Below are 25,611 nucleotides of genomic sequence, written 5' to 3'. Positions count from 1 at the left end.
AGCATCGTTAAATATATTAAGCCACGAGAAATAGATTCTACAGAGAGCGTGGTAGTCACAAATGAATAATCAACTTGCATTGCAGACATGAAAGACTCTTTCTTCTAAAAATTGTTACCACAGTTAAATCTGTATTCGTGTACGAGTTCGATGCCACGGAGAGCAATTACACAATATTAGGAGAATGCTAAATTTGTAATAACCTCCCTCTGAATGAATGCGGACAAAGCAAATGTCACACTGACACTTGCACGAATTCTGTCTGCTCAATGAGTGCCATTGAATAAAGTCGTCGTGAATTACCGTGACCAGTTTGTGAAGGGTGTGGGGTTGCCATGAAGTAAAGAGTGTGAAAAAAATTGCATGCATAACTTTGCGCACTCAGGCAACTTTTTTGTAAAGAAAACGCGTCAACAAAGCGCAAATTTTGCGTCAAATATACCTAACCTCTGCGTGCTTTTAGGTAGTTATGCATGTACAATGCAAAAACAAGCCGCAAACGCTGCTCTTCCCTTCGAAGTACGAAATGGTACGCTTTGCCACAACTTTTGCGCAAATATCGTGCAAGTGTCAGGGAGGCATTATATTTGAAATATGATTATCAATTTAGCTTTAACTTCTATTTGAAAATTGTACACTTTTCTGCTAATTATTAAAGAATAAAACGGCTTATTTTATTTATACAACTCCTACCAGTAGCTTTGTTTACGAAGAAATCTCTGACAGACTTCGTCCTCTACCTCTTAAAATTTCTTCTGGTCATTTTGTTCAGCTCTTCAACACAATACTTAATGCCATTTGTATGCTTTTCAAGTAATTTTTTGACAAGCGTGTCTGGAACTAGGCCTTATTGTCGGGGTGATTGTTTGCTCAAGTACCTTTTAACACTCTTCTTGCTTTCTAGACCAGTTCAAGTGACAGCCTACGAAAAATTGTGTCGCTGAGTCGAATCTTTAAGCACTTAAAAGCTGCGTCAAACGAAACGCAAAAATGTGTGTATATTTTTAACTTTAAAGGGAGAGTTTCGATATTTTAGAGGGCAGATTTGGGCCTTGATAATACGTAAATAGTCAGTTGTACTTGTAATGTACGAAAATCGCATATTTCCTTAAAAAGTTTCCAATAGCTTAATTCCCCTAAACTAGGAATTTCATTTCACTTGCTATATGGCATAGTCTAAAGAAAAAATGAGGATAATTTTGGACACACATAGATTTGAAGGCCAAAGTTTCGACTGTGAGCTGTGAACACTATAATTGATAAGCTTAGCTAAAAGATTCTCGTTTTTGAGACTAAGGAACGATTGGTCAAACGAATGGCAAACTTTTCTCTTAAGGTGTAACTTAGAAATATGTGGCATTTTGTACCAGATTATTTGCTTTTGTGCTTGCTTTAGTGATTATTATTATAAGTTATATATTATAAATAATTATATAATCATTATTATAATGTAATAATACTCCGATCTGATTAATGAGTGTTACAGACAATATACACCTACACAGAAAAACCCATTGGAACCTGTTTGGACAGACTGAATAATCTTACTGAAACGGATTTCAGGGAAGGGAGGGTTTAATTCTTCCAGCCCTAGGATGGAAGATTTGGCTGATGAAGACAAGCAATTATTCAGATTTCCACCTGTTGAGGGGTCTTAGTGGTGGACAATACGTTGGACACAGGGTTTTGATTTATTGTACCACCCGACTAACCTACCCCTCAGCCCTTTACCGATTTATTAATCGGTTAAGTATCAAAAGGCATAAAGTCTAAGGACTGTATCCCTTTAAATAAATATGAGCGCCTCTGTAACACGTTTTCCAAGAAATATTATCTGATCAGCTGAACAGACAAGAATAACCCCTTAACATTTCTCATTGAAACACTCTACAATCATGTAAATCGAATTAAGCCAAGTTGCAAGTAATTTCTCTCTAAATCTGGTAAATTCAATTCAACATTTCCATTTAATTTCACGAAACGAGAACTAATTCTGAATCAGTTGAAAGTCGAAATATTTGGAATGACATTTTCAAGTCAGCTAAATTCGTCGGAATCTCTCTTAAGATGTTGAGCTTCTCAGATTGCTTGAACGGATACGATTATAACAATATCATTTCAACACAATTCTTTGAAGACAGACAGCGATCCGTTATCAAAGAAATTCATAGATTCAATCTTCTCTTCTTATCAAAATATAGATCTGTTAATTAACCAAATGAGTCTTTTCAACCCGAGGACAAAGAAAAGTAGGTTCGTACGCAATTAAAATAACTTCAGTACAGTGGCGGCGCCTGCCTCCCGATACTGGGGGTACAAACAGGGGGTGAACTGACTCAATGGGTGGACAACTTTACTGTCGAGGTTGATGCAGCAACTATGGGGTGTCTGAGAGGGTACTCCCGTTTCCTAAGTAAATTGAATTGATGCATTTTGATACATATTTCTGGGGGAAAATGTGTAAAAATCAAAAATTGTTGGAAGTTTCAATAAATAGCATCATTGTCTGTATTATTTTATTAATGAGAGGTTTTCAGAAACGCTTTAAGAAGTTGTACCAACATCGAAATTCTGTTACAAACACTGTCAAGGGAGTGTTTTAAGGCAAACCCAGAATTAAAATTGAATTGAAATATCAGCTCTGAATAGTACTGAATTTCTAAATCCAAGATATGGGTCTTTGTATATAAAGAAGGGTATGAGTCATTTAAACAAATGGCACGCAATTGAAAATTACAGTAATAATGTGAAATCACATGGTTAAGCTAAGATTATTGGTATAGCGCTCATTACTGCGCTAACGCATTTAATTGTATGACAAATCAAACGATTACCAATTGAAAATATACTTCCAAATCAATAATTACTACTATTGCCGTTAAATACAGATACGAAGCCTAAAGCTCTTTGACTTAAGACATCAAATAGGTCATACAGATGATGTCTGGCAGCATTATAATCACGACATAGAAAAAATAATAAAGTGATATTAATTTGCTCTTTTGTTTTTATCAATTAGCTTTTGGCATATTATTATGAAATTACCACAAGTCACCCACTGCTCTGTCAAGGAATGATAAAGTAATTTAATGTATTACTTTGTTAGTCTGTGCCATGGGCTCTTTAAGATCAATACGGATGCTTTTATCAAATAAAATTTACTGATGAAATTTTGTTTCGGGTCCAGTCGCTTCACTACCAAAATATCTATCAACTGGGTAACAAACTAAAAAGATAGCGACGAAAGATAAGATGCTGTAACTACACGAAGACATTTATGCAGAGATGTTGCGTCTACTAGATGACATTATTCTGCAGAGATAACGAGATGCTGCGACTACGAGTTAACATTATTCAGCAGAGATAACGAGATGGTGCGACTACGAGATGACAATAATCTACAGAAGTAACGAGGTGCTGAGACTACTAGATGACATTAATCTGCATTGGTAACGAGATGCTACGACTACGAGATTATATAAATCTGCAGAGGTAACGAAATGCAGCCAATACAAAATGACACTAATCAGTAAAGGTAACGAAATGCAGCGAAATACGAGATGACATTAATCTCCAGAGGTTACTAAATGATATCACTACGAGATGACATTAATCTGCAAAGGTAACTACATGCTGCGACTACGAGATTATATCATCTGCAGAGGTAACGAAATGCTGCGACTAGGAGATGACAATAATATGCAGAGGTAGCGAGATTCTGTAACAACCAGATGACACAAATCTGCAGATAACGAGATGGCGCGACTACTATATGACAGTAATCTGCAGAGGTAACCAGATGCTGCGACTACGAGATAACAATAATATGCAGAGGTAGCGAGATTCTGTAACAACCAGATGACACAAATCTGCAGATAAGGAGATGGCGCGACTACTATATGACAGTAATCTGCAGAGGTAACGAGATGCTGCGACTACGGTATAACATTATTCAGTTGAGATAACTAGATGGCATTAATCTGCAGAGGTAACGAAATGCAGCTACCACGAGATGACATTAATCTGATAAAGTAACGAGATGTTGCGACTACGAGACGACATTAATCTGCAGAGGTAAAGAAATGTTGAGACTACGAGATGACAGTAATCTGAAAAGGTAACGAAATGATATCACTGCCAGATGACACATTAATCTGCAGAGATAACAAGATGCTGCGACTACGGGATGACATAAACCTGCAGAGGTAACGAAATGCAGCCACCACAAAATGACATTAATCATAATATTACTACGAGATGACAGTAATCTGCAGAGATAACGAGATGCTGCGACTACAAGATGCATTAATCTGCAGAGGTAACGAGATGCTGCGACTACGAGATGACATAAATCTGCAGAGGTAACGAAATGCAGCCACTACAAAATGACATTAATCATAATATCACTACGAGATGACAGTAATCTGCAGAGGTAACGAGATGCTGCAACTACAAGATGCATTAATCTGCAGAGGTAACGAGATGCTGCGACTACGAGATAACATAAATCTGCAGAGGTAACGAAATGCAGCCACTACAAAGTGATATTAATCAGCAAAGGTAACGAAATGCTGCCACTGCGAGATGACACATTAATCTGCAAAGGAAACGAGATTGCATGTTGGCAAACTCAAGAAGAACACTTTCATTATACTTTCATTATTATTTAAACTCTTGTAATAGTCATGAACGTCATCAGTTGAATCTACTTGACCGAGGTTTATAACCCGCAGGCCCCATTGCAACTTGGTACACACTAACCGTAATAATAATGCCTCACAGCATCAACGAAGAACATCTTACTATAATTTAAAACAAATCTTTGGAGTGCAAAGTTCACTTCAGATTATGAAATGAAAATATCTATAACAAATAATCAGTGGATGAGATTTGATGGTTTGAAACTGTAAATAATAAACATTCTCAAAAACTTGAAATTTCAAAGTTACCTAATCGTGTGATGAAATATTTAGTAAAAGAATGGTGGCAATGGTTCCAATGACTCTGGGTGGTTTTTTTGGTGCCCTGGACCATAGGGTTTTATTTGTCATGAGCCTTGATACAACAGGTCTATCAATACTAAGATTGATTAGTCTATTATTCATTGTGAAATAGGACCTACATGAGTAAATATTTTACTTTTGCCGACATCAGTGTATTTAAATAATGATATTCGGAAAATAAATAATCAAAAGCTAAGATATTAAAAACGGTATAAAGAAGTGTATAACATATATTGATTAAGTTAAAAATCTTCTTTGATAATGTATCACATCTATTGAGATTTAATTGACTTTAATTTTCACCTAGATGATAATTATTTTCACCTAGATGATAATTATTTTCACCTAGGTGAAAATTAGGTGATAATTCCTGTAATTTTGAATTAAAAAGGTTTAATCTACCTGGGTGAAAATAATTTCAACGAATCTTGTAAAAAAAAGTTTTGAATTAAAATTCTTCAATTATCACCTTGGTGAAAATTATTATCACCTAGGTGAAAATTAAAGTTTTTAATTAAAAATTACAGGCATTATAACCTAATTTTCACCTAGGTGAAAATAATAATCACCTGGGTGAAAATTAAAGTTTTTAATTCAAAATTAATTTACAAGTTTTTAATTCAAAATAAAAAGTGGAAAATGTCGTATGTGAGCCAATAATGTATCACATATAATGAGAAAGTCAGAAAATCTAATTTGATAATGTATTATATGTTGAGAAAGTCCAAAATCTACTTGATAATGTATTACATAATGACTAAGTCAGAAATATACTTTGATAATGTATGCATGTATTGACAAAGTCAAAAATCTTCTGTGATAATGTATTACATATATTGCAAAAGTCAGAAATCTACTTTGATAATGTATTACATATATTGAGAAAGTCTAAAAAGGTAATTTTCTAACGGAATTTGATAATGTCTTACATATATTGAGAAAACAAAAGTCTACTTTGATAATGTATTACATATGATAAGAAAGTAGAAAATCTATTTTTATAATGAGATATATGTATTGAGAAAGTCAAAAATCCTCATTGATTTAATTCAATTGGAAATCGTTCCCTATCTCAAGAAATAGCTATAATATTGATGTCTATGAACAGTTGTGTGAAACTGAGTCAATTAAATAATTGGACAATTCTTCATAGATAAAAACTATAATACGGGTATTAAAAAGAGAGTACAACAATAATGATCAACATGAGAATTAGTAAAAATCTATCATAACTCAATATGAAGACAATTTGACTATAAACGACGCGTAAAAATGTTTAAGCTACACCAATCAATCACTAGAAAATGAAGTAAGTTTAGGAACGGATGTGATCACGAACCGGTCATTATTTCCATGTTAATTTGATCTAACTCTTTTATTATTGATTATATATACACACGGGACAACTTTCTAAAACATTACTTTTCATTACCAATAATTTCCTTTTCTTATAGTCTGACATATAATGATGAAACACCCAATTGTTTTTCACAAATCTTTCTTAATGTGACGTCCAACTCTTAGAAATGGAAATAGATTCAAAATGGGTATAACTTTATACGTCATTATTTCAAAGAATGTAATAAACACTGAAATAAATGATACGCGAATTTGAACTATACATTATTGAAAATATATAATTATGGACAGGTGTCAGAGGGAACCTAATATGATTATTTTCTGTAATTTGAGATGATACTTACGTTGAATTTATTTATTATCGCATATATTATCCATGGTATAAAATATGTTAATTATAACTTTTGGAGGGCGAGATATCTTAGAATGTCCGAATCTCTAGCCGAGTTATGATATTTTTGTCCGAAAAACTTGCTTTCGGGGCTGCGAGGGGCTCCGCCAATGCAAAAGGCGGAAGGCTAATACTTAAAATAGACGTTTTGTAAACTGCCAAGCTCTAGCGGATGAGTATAACCGGTATTATTCTACTTTCAATTTTAGCAGCTCAAAATTTTCTTATATTGAATTTTTGAGGAGACATTAAGGATTGGTCAGGCTTTCATTCGACATATAGGAAAGCTTTCAACGAGATTTTTGGAAAGAGTTGTAGAAGGTTAAATTTCGTGTTTTAACATGGGTAGAGATGGCAAATGAATTAGTGGAGTGAGTCCATACATGGTCAACGGAAATGATGTACGTAGACTTATAGTCCGAAACATCTGCCTCTATTCCGACCCCTGATGGAGTACAGTCAGAGGAAAAAGACCCTGTAAAATAAGGATTTTCAACACCTCCAGAGATACGTTTTCTCTAACATAATATTGAACTACAAATACAGATTATAAATTAGTGTTGGGCATCGGCGTAACTTCCGTTTTATTAGTATCACGTGACTCTGTGACCTTTGAACTTTTGGCTGCACACTCAGTTTTAAATGTCCGATGCTAGATCACTTTGATGGAAACGGAGACATGACATAAATGGTGTAGGGAGAAAATGATGGTATCACTGAACTACAAAAATATTCATCTTTCCAAATATACATGGATTTTGCAGATTCGAGGTATCTAAATAGGTTTAAAAAAACCCGCGGAATGTGCCCATTTAACAGGGCTTACTATTTCTGTCTCTACACCAGCTGACATCTGTCCAAATAGCTATCAGTGGCTGGAATAAAGACGGATGTTTCGGTACAGTAGACTTACAGACATCTCCCACATGTATAAGACAATATATATTTTTAAATATAGCTTGTAGTTAAAGCCTGTTTGTATTGTTTATCATTGAGTAATTTTATTAGTGAAATGAATCTTCGGAACTTATTTAATCACAAACACCACGGGATATCGTACAATATATATTGGTTTCATTATAAATTGTTCTCCGCCCCGGCAGAATACAATTATGCAGGTGTTAAGCTCCAATACAAAAATATTTATTATTACTTATTAGTAATCTTATGCTTTACTTCGCAATAACACTCCCACCTCCTTTGGTCTTTGGAATCAATATTTGAAATATGTAACTACTTGCAATAATGTTTTCACAGATTTTTATAAAGATCGATACAACATAAAATAAGATTCAGATCTTATTATATACCCAATATATATATATATACCAAAGCGCTGCATTAATGAAATGGTGGCTATTGCAGTAAAGGTATAAACTGGGTTTGTAATAGCCAGACATTATGAAGATGGTAGCGAACAAGCCAAGATGGCAGTAAATGTGCATATACTACTCTAAGATAAGAGTAAAACTATCCGGGCTCTGAATATATATTTGCTGATTCTCTGTCGTTACCTAAAGGTAATAACAAAATCTTTTCTGTGCATTGCCAATTTGCTATTTAATATTTGGACGAGCAATATTACCAAAATTATACGATTTATTGAATACTGGTATATATACTTCATCTGTCAGAATCATAAAATTCAATTTCAAGCGCGGATGACAATCCTATCTTTATAACGTGACAAGCACAGTATAATTTGTCTACAAAAATCTATAAATTGGAATCAAAGTTGAAGACAATTCACATGCGATTGAACTGAATTTTCAGAATTTCCGAGTTTTTATTCAATTAAATCTCAGTGTGGTTGGTAATCAAGTACAAAATAGAAACACTGAGGGCAAAACGTTAACTAATACAACTAATCATATGTCGATTAGTTCTAAAACTGAATACAAATTGATCTAATTTGACTTACTTTGTAACTAAACTTTTTAGCCAAACTTCGAAAGAAAGATGAACTCTTGGTCACTAATAAGTATGGTTAAGTTTTGATTACTATGGATGTACATTTCTATGGAATTTTAACTAGTATCTTTAGGAACTAAATAATGAACTTAATATGTTTGAGATCGAACTGGATTGAAATATTAATCTAATTATAGATATATATAATATATAAAATGTAATTAAATTACTTAAGTATGGAAGGTGTGAGGTAATGTGGTTTATATTATAGTTAATTATAATATTTGGTGGTAAACATATCCTATATCGTGATGATTTCTGTTTATGATAACATCACTGTTAAATTTAACATAGATCTATATCTTATATAAATAACCTAACAGTTGATGGGAATATGTTCTCAAATACAATAGAGATATAAATCCTCTTTAGATATACATTGATGTATATTTGATGTACAAGTGATGTATTGAGAACTATTTTAACAGATAAAATAAGGTATTATTGCAATATTACAGAGGTATATATATATTAGTGCTGGGAATCGAATTTAAAATTATCATCGATTATCGGCAATATATCGTTAGGCATTTCCGATCGATAATCGATAAAAATCGTAATGTTGATACCGTACTCAAATTTTAGGTCAATTAGTCGACTCATTTGAAGTACTATTTAGGCTGCCTACCACTTACTTGTATGTAATGCTAGTGTTAGATGCTAGTATGTGCATTGTGTTTATTATCATGTTCTTCGCTATGTGGCCAATCTTTTTGTTTTAAAGACGTTTGGAAGATTAGTTTTCGTCAATATCGCCATCGGCATAAATGTACCGTTGAATGGTAATAATAGACTTCATCACACGTTCTTGACAACCAAGACTAAAATACTATAGCACCGTTGTTATACGAATTGTGATTAGCCTTCTATTTATAAACAGCACTGATTATCCAATCAGCATTGTCGTTACGTAATTAGACTTGATAAAAAAAGGGAGACAACTACAATCGTGTGAAAAATAAAGGGAAAGTCATGCCCAAATATCGGTACCTCATGACATAAGAGCGATAATCGATTTTTCGATAATTATTCCCAGCACTAATATATATATAATAAAATTCGTAGTTATAGCAGTATAAGAGGCATATCAGAGATATTTATAATGATGTTACATATAACAAAGGTATCAGTGTAAATATCACAGTAGAATAAGACAAAGGCATTACTCTAAATATGACAGTAAGATATCAGAAAGGCATTGCTGCAAATATGAGAGTTTGATATCACAGAGGAATTTTTGTAGATATGACAGATTGATATCACAGAGACATTATTGTAAATATGACAGTAGTACTGTAAATGCTACAGTAAAATATAACAGACACTACTGTAAATATCACAGTTATATATAACAGAGACATTACTGTAAATATCACAGTTAGATATTACAACAGATTCATTACTGTAAATATCACAGTTAAATATTACAACAGATTCATTACTGTAGATATCATAGTTAGATATAACATAGACATTACTGTTAATATCACAGTTAGATATAACATAGGGATACTTTTAATATCACAGTTAGATATAAAAGAGACATTACTGTAAATATCACAGATATTACAGACTATCGTCCACTGATGGAAAGTTAGCCCTCACTTCCAACACTAGCTATCCTAATGGGAAATGAAATGAAATGAATGGAGTTTTAAGTTCTACTTTTCTGCACCATGTGGGCTAATGAAGACGGGCAACGCCATGCAGGGTGCAATGAGGGAAATTTTGCCAGGACAGCGGCATTAGCTCGATTTCCAACTGTCGAGGGATCTTTAACGTGCACAGCCTGTAGCACACGGGGCCTCGGTTTATTGTCCCATCCGAACAACTAGACGCTTTTTCCATGTCAGCCCCTCGTACCTGCATCACTGACAGGGGGAAACCGGGTTGAACCCTGGACCTTCAGGTTAGCGAGAAAGCGTCTAACTCACTGAGCCACCGCGGCTCCCGCTATCCTAATGGGATTGTGTATCAGGAACATGTGTCGACAACATAGTACGATGATCTCCTATCAAATAGATATAGGTCCACAGCAGAAATATTTTCGTTTTCAGCTACTCGCTCTTGTTCATCGAGTTTGCATACATTTCTCCTACGCTTAAAATCTAATTTAAAAAGTAAATGTCCATTTTCAACATCAACTATGTTGATTTAATATATATATATATTCTTGTCATGAATTATATTGAATATATATATATATATATATATATATATATATATATATATAGTCATAATTCATGACTAGAAGAACGACAATTGGGCAATTTCAATTTGGATTTATTTTCCTATGGAATAATCAGATTTGCTTGTCTTCAAGTCAACCTGATTTACCAGAATAGGTCAATAACTGGTTTGTACAGATCGATCCGTTTATTGGCTTGTAGAATAATACGACTTGCATATTTGTTCAAGTTTTCACAGATCAGTATGATAATGAGATTAGCATGTCTGTATAAGATCAGTATTCTGTTCTTAACCTAGTAGTTTGTAGACAAATAAAAAGAAGAAAGTTGGTTCACACATGTCGAAACGTGACCCATGGATCACAATGGGATAAACGTGACTGGCCCGTAGAATAATGAAATTGACTTACTTGACTGTACAAGTCGACATATTTTACTGGCCTGTACTAATGAAGTTGACTTACTTTACTGATCTGTAGAATAATGAGATTTACTTACTAGCCTGTGTGATAAAGTTAACACATTCTACTAGCCTGTAGAATAATGAGTTAGTTGACTTACTTTACTGTACAAGTCGACACCGTTTTACTAGTCTGTAGAATAATGAGACTTACTTTACTGTACAAGTCAACACCGTTTTACTAGTCTGTGGAATAATGAGACTTACTTTACTGTACAAGTCAACACCGTTTTACTAGTCTGTAGAATAATGAGATTGACTTGACTGTACAAGTCGACAAGTTTTTACTGGCCTGTAAAATAATGAGATTGACTTGACTGTACAAGTCGATACGAGTTAACTAGTGCTTAAAATAATGAGACCGACTTGACTGTACAAATCCACACGTGCGTATTGGCCTGTAGAATATTGAGATAGATTTGTCTGTTCAAGTCTACTCTACTGATCTGAAGAATAATGAGATTGACTTGTGTTGACATATCGACATGTTTTTTCACTGACCTCAACTCCAAGTTTACACATTTTAATGGCCTATAGAATAATGAGATTGACTTGTTTGTCGACAAGTTTAACTGGCCTGTAAAATAATGTCAATCTCTACATATCCAAGATCTGTAGAATAATGAGATTGATAAATGTGTTTAGGTCGAAATCATTTAATTGACATATAGAATAACAAGATTGGCTTGTTTGTCAACACCTGCTGACTGAGATACTGAAGACAGAGAAAAACAAACAATATAAACACATAGAACAATATTTTTGAGTAAGTATGACATCTTAAAGTTAGATAGCACACATAGAGAAAAAACAAATTATAGCCTATTTTTCGTATTCTAAAGGAAAGTGTGATAATCAAGAATTACAAAACATCTTGTAGAACAATTTAAAGCTAAATAAATGCATTAATTTTCAAACACGTCAATATCGAATAAAAGCTTGGAATTTCAACTGCCACTTCACTTCCTCTTTGACTTAAATAAACTCAAATATCATAACTCTGATATCCCTTGGGGTCTTAAAAAGTTATACGTAGCCTAATAGAATCTCCTCTGAGAATTCAACTCTTTTTTAAATATTTTCATGTTGAGCTAAAAACGCTAAGGAACCATTTTAGAAAATGGAATATTCCTGAAAAATGTTCATGTGTATTTAATTGGATAATCACTAAAGTGTTTGTTCGTTCCAGATCTGTTCGCACCACGTCAATGCTAGGGACTCAAGATTTTGAACAAATTTTTCACAAAACTTGATAACACATTAATTTAATGAGATCTTGTATGATTTCAATAGTTCAGCAAAAAATCCAACAAAATCGAACAACTTACAACAATCTTGTATTAAAGTCTGTCTTGAAATTCGATCCTGTGTTGGCGTCTTAATTATAACGAAACAAGCTCTGATGCTCTGTTGCATACGACCCACGATATTATACTTTTCTTATAAATGATTACCTCTTGCAGTTGTTCAGTTGATGCAATTCATTTGTTGGTTTTTCATTCATTCTTATTTTGGCGACTGTGTGGGCGTTTTTCTGTATTTTATGAATCTAATACCTAAATGAATGACATTAATTTCCTAATTGTGAATTTTTTGTGATAATTTCTTTGAACTTCAATGTAGCAAGCAATAGATTGGCATAGGTTAAAGTCATTAATAAGGGAACATGTAGAGAGAGGCTACAATATCCAATTAATAAAAATCATCAAATCAAATAATATTAAAAGATAAAGTACCAACACGGACAATAAACATGAATTCTTTTCCGTATACGATGAAATTGGAGTGTGTTGAGGATGTCAATGGTAAACATGTATTCAAAGATATTTCCTTTCCTTCTAATTAAAATCTTTCTTCTTTGAACTGTTTTGATAGAGTACATCTAAAGAAACCAATGAAGCATCGGTAATCGTAATTAGCACAATATTAACATCGCATCCTTATGCCTTTAATAAGAATCTTTACAAGCAGAATCTCTAACAAAATATAATAATTGTAAATGAAGGATTCGCCCACGCTAAAGTGCTCAAAAGAGCAAACAGGCAAGTGTTTGTGATTTTAATAACACTTAAACGTGTGTTTTGAAACAAATGAACCACAAATGAAAACTCTATTGCACTAAGACAAGCAACCACAATAGTGCAGTACAGAGGCCGGAAGAAAGTCCCTCTCGAAAAAAGCCCCTCTACATGTTTGCACCAGGACAATGCACAACAGAAATACCTTTTTGGGAAATTTTTTTTTCAACGAGCACAACGCCAAGCGGAACACCAAATAATCACAAAAGGTAGATCGATGGCTCGATCAAATTGTTCGATATTTTATAAAAGTATTGACCCACAATTTATAACCCCAATTTTTCATCGAATGTCATAAGTATGACAAAAATAAAACAAATGACATGCCATTATAATGGAGTGACATCCTTTCTTTCATTTCTTGAAATTACCAGACTTTTAATTTTCTAGATGAGCTGTGTTTTTAATTGAACATCTTTTTGTAAGGGATTTGATTTGAATACTAATTAAGATCACAAATTCATATCGACCAAATATATACCATGTTCTTACATTGACAGTTCTTCAAAGGAGAGAAAAAATCTTGTGGCATCTCAATTTCCGTTTGTCCATTGCAAGGACTAAAGGATATAAATGGTTGCAAGGAAGTAGCGCTATCCAAGATTAAATCAGGCAAAGGCGTGAACTTCTGGATCGTGGTCGTCGTTTCAAACGTGAGACATATTTGCCTCCGTTATGATACCGATTTGGGTTAAGGCCCTTTTCTTTCTATCGTAATAAATAAGACGTAAAACTCATTTCATTTCATTTTCTATCATTACAAAGGTCATATTTACTCCTAGTAAAGACAATTTATTTCCTAAATAAGATATATATAACTCAGTTACCCTCTAAAATATTAGGTCACTGGCTGTACACATTACCTGAGTTGGTGTTTCCAACATTGCTCTCTTCCATTCCACAATCATTTGCGAATGTGGTAGGGGAGATAGAGATTTGTTTTTCTTCCATTTGCAAAACATATATTAGATTACTAATAGTTGAGCGGAAAAGAGGACCTTCTGTTAGGCTTTCGTTTTTACAAAAATTGTAACAATTATTATGTGAATAAGTTGCATTTCAAGGTCTGATTGTGTTGAGGGTCAGGCTTTCCTTCCAGCAAGTTAAAATCAATATGCTAACATAACCAAAACTATTCACGTTTTTCAAACGCCTTCCTATAACTGTTCATTAAATAGAAATATTAACGTACCTTGTGCGAATGTGTTGAATTTGCAGAAGAAGGCACCAAGAATCCAGCCTTCTGTTAAATCATCTAATAAATGGACCCAAGAACAAGTCAATACGACTAATAAATCAGCCACAGCCAAATTAACAATATAGTAGTTAGTAGTAGTCTTCATCCGTTTATTACGCGCTACAACCAAAATCACCAACAAGTTACCAAACAACGCCATAACAATAACCGGCACATAAAATGCTATCTTTAAGACCATCTCCCAAATAGGATAGGTTCGTATTTCGCCAGGGTATTCCCTTTGAGAATAATCAAACTCTCCGTAATCTAAGAAATCATCTCCACGTTCCTCTGATAACAATTCACTATAATTACCCATGGAGGATAAACTTCCACCAGGGAGGCTGGAATCCGACAAATTTGTGTCCAACATATTTGTAAAATTGTCCCCTAAATACGACGACATTACGATGGTATTTTCAAACAAATTCATTTTAAATGATTGTGGTATTTATGTAACTATGTCTGTTAATAGATTACCAGATTTTCAGGATAACACTAATGATTCCCCAGAGGCTTCCATATCTATTGACCAGACTTTACCTTGTACCAGTTAACGCTTTATCTCCCGCTATGTCCAAATAAACTCGTTTTTTTTATCCTTGCCGGTGTCTTTAATGATACTACGAAAGGCGCTAGTTGGTTAATAACACCTTAATAATTCATGTTCAATCAACTTTTTTATATCTTTTTATTCAAAATTTTTCTCTTTCCGACATTAAATATAATGAGTTTGAGCTAAATGTCCAGAATCTTTGAAATATTCATATCCATTAATCTATTTTAGCCTCTACAATCACTGCAAAAGAAAAAAATCAGATTAGTTATTCATAATTTATAAAATTCAACAGATCAAATCACTCTCCAACTGTGGTAAAAAAAAAGGAATTTATAAAAATGATATAGAATATAAAATAATATTAGTTCAAAATATGTCGTCTTTTCATCTGATATTTTTGCAAGTTGTGTTTTAGGACGTTGATCTTTCCAAGCTTTGAATCAAGATAGCATTATGCCTCTTTAACTTCATTTCAAATATGTTTTAATCGATAAACGTTTCACTTTTTTTGACTCCCATGAACAGTTAACTCTAACACCCGAAGGCGTAGACTTTTTCTAGTCAAATTCGAAAATAAAAGACACATTCACTAAATGTTTGATAACTTACACAGTCTATAGTTTCCGAACAGTGGAAGCTATTAGTTAGTAGCCACTGGAGTTAATAGAAGGGGATATTTATCTATTCATATCCGACTTCCAGCAACGACTGACATCGCCAGAAACTAAATATCCTTTTACACGTAAATGGAAAAATCGAGTATCGAAGCCTGCTGCTGCTAACGGATTGCCCTTTCCAGACTTAAGATAAAAGTAAACGTTTCTTGCGAAATCTGTCCGCGTCTGTTACTTACGAAGGTTGAACACGCCAACCAAGGAAATTATTTAATATACAAAGTATCAGGTAACACGGGCTTTTAATATGACACGTTTAATGAATTAAGATTATAAATCTTTAAAGCTCGTTAATCTCTTTCTTGGGCGTACGACCGACTTTTCAACTGTCTTTTTTTTGCATAACTGCACAAGGTACATATGTACTTTGCTTTCTATGCTGCAGTGATTCTTCGCGGTTATTGATTGCAGATTGTGTCCTCAGTCGGCTTTTAACAGAGAACATCTCTACAGATCCCCGTTTCATGGCACCTTAACCAAGCTTGAGTCATATTTGATTTCAACACTCTCTGGAGTGGTTTTGCTTCATATAGCCTACTGACAACATATTTAACGTTAAATAATTTAGCATAAAAATGTTTCTGAAAAACAAATAGTTTTATGCATCAATTAGTGTAGGCTAAATATATTCTAGCGTTAAAGAACCATGGGTGAACATGAAATAAAGCGAAAATGAACACAGACCCGGATTCGATCAGGACCTTGGAAACCGCATGTGTCTGTTCGTATGTGTATATAATTGAAAAGCTATGACAAAGTACCAATCCGTATACCTTGAAGTATATTGAAGTGATTTGGGAAGGTGAACATAACCCGCCTGGAAAGCGATACTCATTATTTATTTAAATTACAAACAGCAAGGAAAGATTTTTTCAAGAATTTACCATAAATTCAAGTTAAATAAATAAATACATAAATTTAGTATTTAAAAGTTACAGAAGCCGTGCTGTTTAGCACCAGAAATCCGCTTTGTACTTTGTACAGCCATAACATTTCTCTGCGGGCCCACAACGATGTCTGTTTTTGAAAAAAAAAATTGAAAGAGATCATATGTTTATTTGAAATATTCATGTCGTAAATAATGTTAACCTCGACGCCTGCCTGATTTGATAAGATTTTAAATGTTGTTTTGAAATTATTTTTTTATCAACTTTAGACCATAACGAAAGATTTTTAAAACCTTATTTCATTTGATAATTCATTCTGTAGTTATTCATATCTCACTCTCCTTAGACTAACGGGGATGGGGAAAACCTTAACTTTTCCATTAAAACTTAGCGCTTGATGACGTCACTTATCGCAAAGGGCTTTATATGATTCAAGCATATTTTGCGATTAGTGACGTCAACAAACAGTTGCTTTTAGTAGAATTGAAGGAACCACAGAAATCTGATTGAAAATTTCAATGGTGCAAATTGATGCTATCAGTGTCTCAGAAGAAATTAAGAAAACTTCATTATAATCCCTTTAAGTACTGCTAGGTCTTTAAGTGAACTTTTGAAAAGGTACAAAGAATTAACTTACCTTTATAATTAATAGAGTCACGTAAGTTCCATGTATGACCAGACCTATAAGTTGCGTTCTTAAACGTTAGTCACGTACCGTCGTATATTTTAACAATAACTTTTACCGATTACACCAATCCTTCAAATGATTGGTTAATGATTCTTGTAATCAACCAATGGCACCTGCTTCAAGAATAATCGATGATTTAAGACGATCAGTAGAAAGAAATGGTACTCGTGTTAACATGGTTAACATATACTCATACAGATCTTGTCTAGGGAAGATATGGCAATATAAATCTTATTCAGTGTTTACCATTTTATACGAATCTTTTAGTTATTAGTTTTTCTAATTGTAGTTTATGTGTCCTAGGTTTAAAGGGATACAACCATCTAAATAATTGATCTAACAATTGACTGAATTTTTGCCAAAAGAGTAGAGTCCTCTTTTGGACGAAGAAACCGTTTAACCCTAACGACATAATTTTGTTGTACCAGAAATGTATCTTAGTGATTTAACCACGAAACAGATTTTCTGGGTATTTTTTTGCAGATTAAAATTTCAACGAACTCCAGAGTAAATTTAAAATTCTCCCCAATAAACTAAAATGTATCTAATAGAAAAAAGCTGTTAAATTGTAACTTCACTCCCTCAAAATACTCAAGAAATGACAACAATAACTGAGGAACAATGCTGATCGATTATTAATGATCAGTCTTCGGGTACAAACCGCATACAACCATTGATGTTTTAAAAGATGATTTCTAGCTTGAATGTTATCTACTGTTGTAATAATCTGGTCACGTTTTTCTACAATGACTGGAACCACATTACAGTCGTCCAAAGGGGTGTATATAGTGCCCCCTTAGCCGAAGCATCAATAATGGTAAAAAGATCCTTTTATGGCTGCAAATCTGCACAAATCAAGTACTTTCTAGTAGATCTGTTGTTTCTTCCATTTTGAGAAGTAAATAAATAGTAAGAAGTTGCTTTCTTTGAAATGCGTTACTGTACAAAATCTGTTTTGCTCCAGTGTTTATTAGGGAAAGGATATTTGTATATGCATGACTTGTCCACTTAAGTTTTAGGTAGCGTTAATGGTAACAATTTAAACAAAAATTCAAACAATATTTGATCTAAAACTATACAAGAAATCGTTTGGTTCAACTGAATGTAGGACTTTGAAGGTAAATATCTTTATTATGGTTGAATATCACATTTTCTTCTGCTTGGTAAATTTCGAAACATTTAATTAAAAAATATAGACGGAAGAAGGAAAGGATAAGAGAGGAAACTAGAAGAAAAAACAGAACAGAGGATTATGATACGTATTTTTCTTGGGGGAAACGGAGAAGAATGAAAGAAAAAAAGAAGTTGGGGTTAAAGAGGGATTAAATAAATTCCATATATATCGGTTTGTCTGCTATTAAAAGTATATATTCTTATAGATGAGTCAAATGACTGAGGGAAAATTCACCTTCGAAAATGATGTAGTATACAATCTACAGTGGATTGATTGATAGAGGATTCTTTTTTCACTGTGCTGTCCGACGTTGATGATGCACCATAGATAACATTCATTTAATGTAGTTGCTCGTCTTCTACTAAACAGTGCGCCAACAGTCAGTGTCCTTATCCAAAAAATGGTCTTAACTGTATGACAGCATAAACAGTTACCATGGACAAACTTGGTGCAATGCATAGGGAGTTTTGATCATGGTGCATCATGTTATTTTGTTCACGAGGGCATGTCTTGACACCATCGACACGTCTTTCACCTTTGATTCTATCTCAAAAGTCTCACATTTAGAATCGGTAGGAGCTCAAATCTGACTTGGGTAAGATTTTCTGGAAATTTTGACCGTATTTTAGATTTTGACTCTTATCATCCAAAAGAAAATAATCAGTGACCCTTATATAAAAAAAAAATCCATAAAACGGTAGGGAAAATAGGTTTTGAGAAATCTACTTGGCATGTCCTTAAATCACATAACATTTCAAATAATTTTTCCCGTGGACAGATTATTGTTAAAGGGCCATTTTCGGAGGCTCATTTGGGTCTTGAATATACAATATATGTAAAGAGTCTTCAGAAGTACTAGAATTGTACGAAAATCGCACAATTCCTTCAAAAAGACTTCAAACTAGAAATTTCCCATTCTATTTCTATATACATGTACATTTATGTTCTTTAGTCTAAGGTATGATTGGTAAATCGGTTGGCGAATCTGTCCCCTTAATTTAGCAAACAGAATTACATAATACTGTTTTAGCAATTCACGAATTCAGATACAGTACTGTACAGACATTGTAGTATTGTTTAGGATTTCATCCCTTATTTTGTTCAGATACTGAGAGTCTTATCCAATACTGACTGGGGAGCCGACCGAAAGGTCCTCCTCCGATTGTATCGAGCTTTGGTTCGTTCCAAGCTCGACTATGTATGGATCAGCTCGTCCATCCTATATCAAAGAGCTTGATACCATACACCATCAAGGACTTAGAATCAGTTTAGGTGCGTTTCGCAGCACTACTCCAGATGAAAGTCTGTACGTCGAGGCTAGCCCTCATTGTACGACAGACGTGACAGGCTTTCATTGCAGTACGCTATCAAGATAGCATCATTGCCACAACATCCTGCTTACTGCCCCGTATTTAGACCTTGAACACCTGTACGAGGCAAAGTCTCGTGCTGTTTCTTCTTTTGGAGTCCGCATTCAACCCCTTATTGCGGACTTCGTAATGACCACAACTCCACCGTGGTCGATTGCTCCATTTCAGATAGACTTCAGTCTATAGAGCAATAAGAAAACTCAGACAAGATCTATAGTGTTTCAATCTAAATTTCTAGAACTAAGGTCTAAATATGGGGAATACTCATACAGTTGGATCTAAGGATGGTGTTACGGTAGCAGCCGCTACAGTTACACCATCCGAAGTTCTATCTGTAGCTTTACCATCAGCAGCCTCCATTTTCACAGCAGAACTCATTGTCATTTTACAGGCACTTGAGTTCTTTTAGTCCTCTACATCATTAAAAAAATGTATTATATTTTCTGATTCTTTGTCCTCATTACAAGCTATTTATAACATCCAGCTTGTACACCCAATAATCGGGGATATATAAAAGCTCTCTGGGCCGAAAAAGGACATTGTCCTTTGTTGGCTCCCCAGTCACATGGATATACGTGGGAATGGCATGGCAAATGCGGCGGCTAAGGCTGCTTTGTCACTGCCTGTTTCCCCCTTTTCTTTGCCTTTTATTCAACATCGATGGCAGCAAAGATGGGATGCTGCAGACACTAACAAGCTTCATGCCATTAAGCCTCTCCTAGGAGACTGGCCCTCCTCCTATTGTGCCAACAGGAGAATTGAAGTTGTTTTGTGTCGCTCTCGTCTTGGACATACTCACCTCACCAACTGTTATCTGCTCAAGCGAGAGCCTCAACCAGTCTGTGAGCACTGCCAGGTCCGCCTGACAGTGAAACACATTCTGATTGAGTGCAAGCATCTCAAACCTTTGAGATCCCAGCACTACCGTGCTGGATCTTTACATCAATTATTTGCGCAACCTTCCCTTTATGAGAAGGTTGTGGCTTTTTAAAAAAAAGCCGGTCTTTATTTTAAATTTTAAATAGATTAGTCATTGTTTGTTTTAAATATTTTGTTTGTTTTTAATACCACCATGTGGTGTATTACCCATGATAATGTTTTTAGTGGGGTTTTTTGTAGTCATTAAATGACTGTTTCTGTGATATGGTTTTTATCGTTTATTTTTGTTTTTTTTTTGTCACTATGTGACCTTTCTGTGATATTGATAGGTGTTTATTGTTTTAGTTTTTTCATTATTTTAACGTATTCTGGAGCTATATGGCCCGTTTGGTGCTGATGCTCCTTAATGCATTTCATTTCATTTTCATTTATTTTGTTCAGATTCCTTTCTTTTTTCAATAATTATCTCCCTTTTACTTAACAAGATAACCTCCAACCAATTCACTGACAGCTATTATTCTTCTGTGGACATCTTGTTTTGCTATTTATTAGATTTGAATGTTGATGAACTCGGACATCTAACTTTATTTTTTCAAAAACATTATCTGGAGGGCTGAAATCGAACTACATTAGCTATATTCTTTGATCATTTTAAATATAGCATCCAATACGCCTTTTTCTTGTATGATTGAAATACCATCTTAAGCCCATAAGTGGAAATTTCTCCTGGTTTGAGAGAATCTTTCGATCTTGTGTCTTTTGGCTATGGAAATTTAATGCTATACGACAAAATTTTCAGTATGTGTTGCTATATATTGCTTCAATGTATCACATTAAGATATTTCGTGGAAAATGTTAGAATACCACATATTCAACATAAAACTTAAGTTCTCGAAATGTCAATATATAAGTATATATTCATCAGTGAACTTAGCTGGTGTAATAAAGTTTCAACAGAATCCCTGGAAAATTTGGAAAATTGGAAAATTCATAAAAATAAGTAATAACTGAAAAACGCTTAATCTAATATTAAGCGTTTTTCATTAGTAAATTGCATATTTATGGATAATTATTAAGTTTTTAAGGATCCTGTTATGTTATTTAAGACACCAGATATCTACTAATGAAAATATGCTCTTAATATATTATTATTAAGTTTAAAATTCATAAATTTTACGTTCATTCTAAGACGTAGTATTCCTATAAGAAATAAATACTGACATACTAAGGCGATAATTTCTCTATTACACAAAACGATAATTTTAGACAAAATTATAATGTTTTCTCTGTTAAACAAAATGATAATGATAATTTTCCTGTTTGACATAATGAAAATGATAATTTTAAAACTAAAATGTTGTCCTTGTTAAAAGATAGTCAGGCAAGGTAAAATACGCCCACCACCAGCTGTCAGAAATGATAACTAAGTCTTAAGTCAAGGCAAAATCTCAATCAAATTCAAACATGAACAAGGTTTCATCATAATACACACAAGGTAAAAAACTACAAAACAATTTGACGTGTTTTACTAAGTCATGGGCAATAACTCCAATTATTACCAATTCCAAACTTGACCGAGATCTTATCAATATATACAAGCATACTAAGTTTCTTCAAGATCGGATAAAAACTGTTTTCTCTATCGTGCCTACAAGCCAAATTTCGTGTCGTGTCGTGTTTTTACTAAGTCACGGGAAATAACCCCGAAACCCTTCATCCGATTGGTACCAAAGTCGTATTTGCATGCCAACTTTCATCAAGATCGGATAAAAACTGTAGCCTCTATCGTGCCTACAAGAAATGTGAACATGCGGACGGACCGATGGACAGGGGCGACGGCAAATCAGACGAGGAAAAAGGAAACTGTGACAGGTTATATCTGTATCAGATTTTTAACTTTTCTCATTGTGTTTATTCCAGGATTCCTTATTTTTATGAAAAATGTTGTATGGGTTGTTTTTTTTTTAGGGGAAATGATACTGATTTTCATCCTTTTTAGAAAATGTTTAATGATCATAAGGCTTAACGTATTATTATGGGGTAAGTGTGATGCTTATTCGTATACGGAATCATGAAAGCTTTCGACAAATTTATTAATAAATACTTCCGGCCTTGTTTTTGAAAAGCCTTGGTTTATTAGCCAGCTCGTAATCATGTTAAGAATTTATTGCTGATAATGGTTGCTTCCCTGCAAAAATATCATAATTAAAAGAAAGTTGCCAGTTGGTGTATATCATCTTACCAGACAAACTATTTTTAATCTTACAGGAAATGACTACACAGGTTTTTCTTTTTATTAAAGGCAATTGTAGTATCATTAAAGATCATTATGGCAAGTATGGTATCATTATGGCAATGGTAGTATAATTATGGCAATGGTAGTATCATTATGCCATTAATGGTATCATTATGACTATGATGGTCTAGTTCTCATTTCTTATGAGGAAATGATCTGACCATAAGACACGATTTGAAAAATAAAAAGTATCTTAATTTTTTCGTGAAAGTCAGTTTGAGTTTTGAGTGATGTGTCGTATAATGAACGGAACTTCTATTTTTATCTACACAGATCAAAACACCGCTTCAACATGTTCAATAGAAGTGATTGTCATTAGAACTTAAAGTCTAGTCTGAAACAAAACCCTTCCGATTTGTTATACATTTTAACAACATTTTCCGCCATATTGCCAATCATTACTACACGACAAACAAGAGTATAGGGGCGTATTCAGAAAATTCCTTACAGGGCTGGGGCAAATTGAGAGGTGCCTCGTGAAGCTGGAATTTCAGAAGTAAGCGGATTCAGGTGGCCTAAAATGAATTTTGAGCATGTATAAGGCTTACTTTTCACTTCAAAATAAGATCTTTCACATGCTTGAGGGGGGGGGGGGGGTACTTTATATACACCTTAACAAGATTAGCAAACAACAAAGAGATATAGGAAGTCCTAACATTAGTTTTAAGCTCTATCTACCTATCTGTATCGCTCTTCAGATTGTCTTATAAAACTCTTAAATATATATCATACAACTCTTCCATTCTGTTAAAACTAAGAAATATCCGACGTAGTAAATGTTCTAACAATATAATGTAAACAGTTCAAAAATCAAAGTAGTCCTGCATGATTATGTCCACTTATATCTTGGGCCTTTTAGTTTGATTTTGAAATAAATAGAAGAGGGCTCCAGCCTACACAATATATGTGTAATTTGGTCAAATTGGGATATCCTTGAACCAAAACATATCCTATTTATTGATCACATATATTTATGTTAAGTTTCATTAGATCGTGTTTCAAATTCATATAGCATTAAAAGGGTGATAGGAAGATATTTCATTACTTTTGGAAAAGACAACATGGTACCATATTTATAAATATTTACTTTAACAAAATTTCAGGTCGTTAAACTAGTTTTGTCGAATAAAATCGACTTCAGTTTCAAGTCTAGAAAATGCCACGAAAGAAAAACAATTAAATGTGATAAGATCTAGGCTATAGCATAACGAAAAAAAGCTTTGATGTCCAGATTTCGTGAAAGTCAATCTAAATTGGACTCTCTATCATAATGTAATATCCTTTTTAAAAGCCATCCTAAAATTCTTAAAAGCCGGAAGTAGATGACAAAAAAGGGCAATATTCACCCAAGTTGTGTGAATACCGGTTTACAAAATGCCTAGGGGAGTATTACATTTGCGCTCAGTTTACTGTCCAACATGAACGACAGTTCTTTCAGGGATGGGAAAAGTTCGAAAAAGGCACAGCCCAAGATAATGTGCATACGGCTAAAATTATAAAGATAACTTGTTAGGCAAGGTATCCGTTCCGTTCGCCATAAAACATGTTCCCCTGGGCTAATTAGCACTTTGATCAGGGTCAGTTTGTCCTTATAAATCATATAAGGTGTCCAAAAAAAAAGACAAATTTAATAAATGTTTCTAATGCAAAAAGTCGTCAGTTTCTAGGAATAGGATTCCAAATCACTAATTTAAAGTGGTATAATTCTGAAAAATATATCGGTTGTCCCAAAAACATAGTCCAAAGTTCGACGGGGAATATCCCAGCTGTTGGTAAACTGATCTCTTTCAAAATTCTCAGAGATGTACTTCACGATGTCTTTGTCCAACCCTGAAAATACAATATCAAGGCAACTTGTCTATTTCAATCTGTGCCGTCCATCTTAACAATCAACACTTATGTAGTGTTAAATCAGTAAAGTAAGAGCGATTCTTCTGTGCGTTTAAGATTCTAAAATAAATGGAAGTAATTCCGAGGGCGAAATACAGCTATAAATTATGGATAAATTTTAACGCTTTCACAATTTTATGGTGGCAATAAAACGTTCTTGCTGCAAATGGGTGTAGTTTTTAAATCTGTAATTGTAAAAGTTTAACAATATAACATTTAAACTAATATATAAAATAATTAATATTACGGAAATTTGGGTAAAAAATATCGTAGGGCGAAGTCATCAAGAAAGTACTAGTGCTGGCACGATATATCGATGAATCGATGTATCGCGATACAACATGTCACGATTCGCGTATTGTATCACGACGTCGTGAGTATCGATACATTTTATTCAATGAATGGATTGTTATAAGTTGTTTTCTTATATAACAATTTTTTTCACTGAAATTGTTAGAAATGTTTTATAGGACAGTGGACGATAACCACTTCTATCAACTACATTA

General features: G+C 33.8%; 1 protein-coding gene across 1 annotated transcript in view; it reads right to left on the bottom strand.

Annotated features, from left to right (window-relative positions):
• Nucleotides 1–15,007, bottom strand: part of LOTGIDRAFT_108319 (hypothetical protein) — a gene marked incomplete at both ends in the record, with an annotated part of 28,036 nt that extends 13,029 nt beyond the window's left edge. The window contains one exon of the mRNA XM_009066959.1: nucleotides 14,644–15,007. Within this exon, the coding sequence (XP_009065207.1) occupies nucleotides 14,644–15,007 (364 nt within the window). The remainder of the gene's footprint in view (nucleotides 1–14,643) is intronic.
• Nucleotides 15,008–25,611: the final 10,604 nt, after the last annotated feature.

The sequence above is a fragment of the Lottia gigantea genome, assembly GCF_000327385.1.
Source record: "Lottia gigantea unplaced genomic scaffold LOTGIsca_8, whole genome shotgun sequence".
Lineage (NCBI taxonomy): Eukaryota > Metazoa > Mollusca > Gastropoda > Lottiidae > Lottia > Lottia gigantea.
Note: the sequence above shows the minus strand (reverse complement) of the source record. Positions and strands in the feature narration are given on the sequence as shown.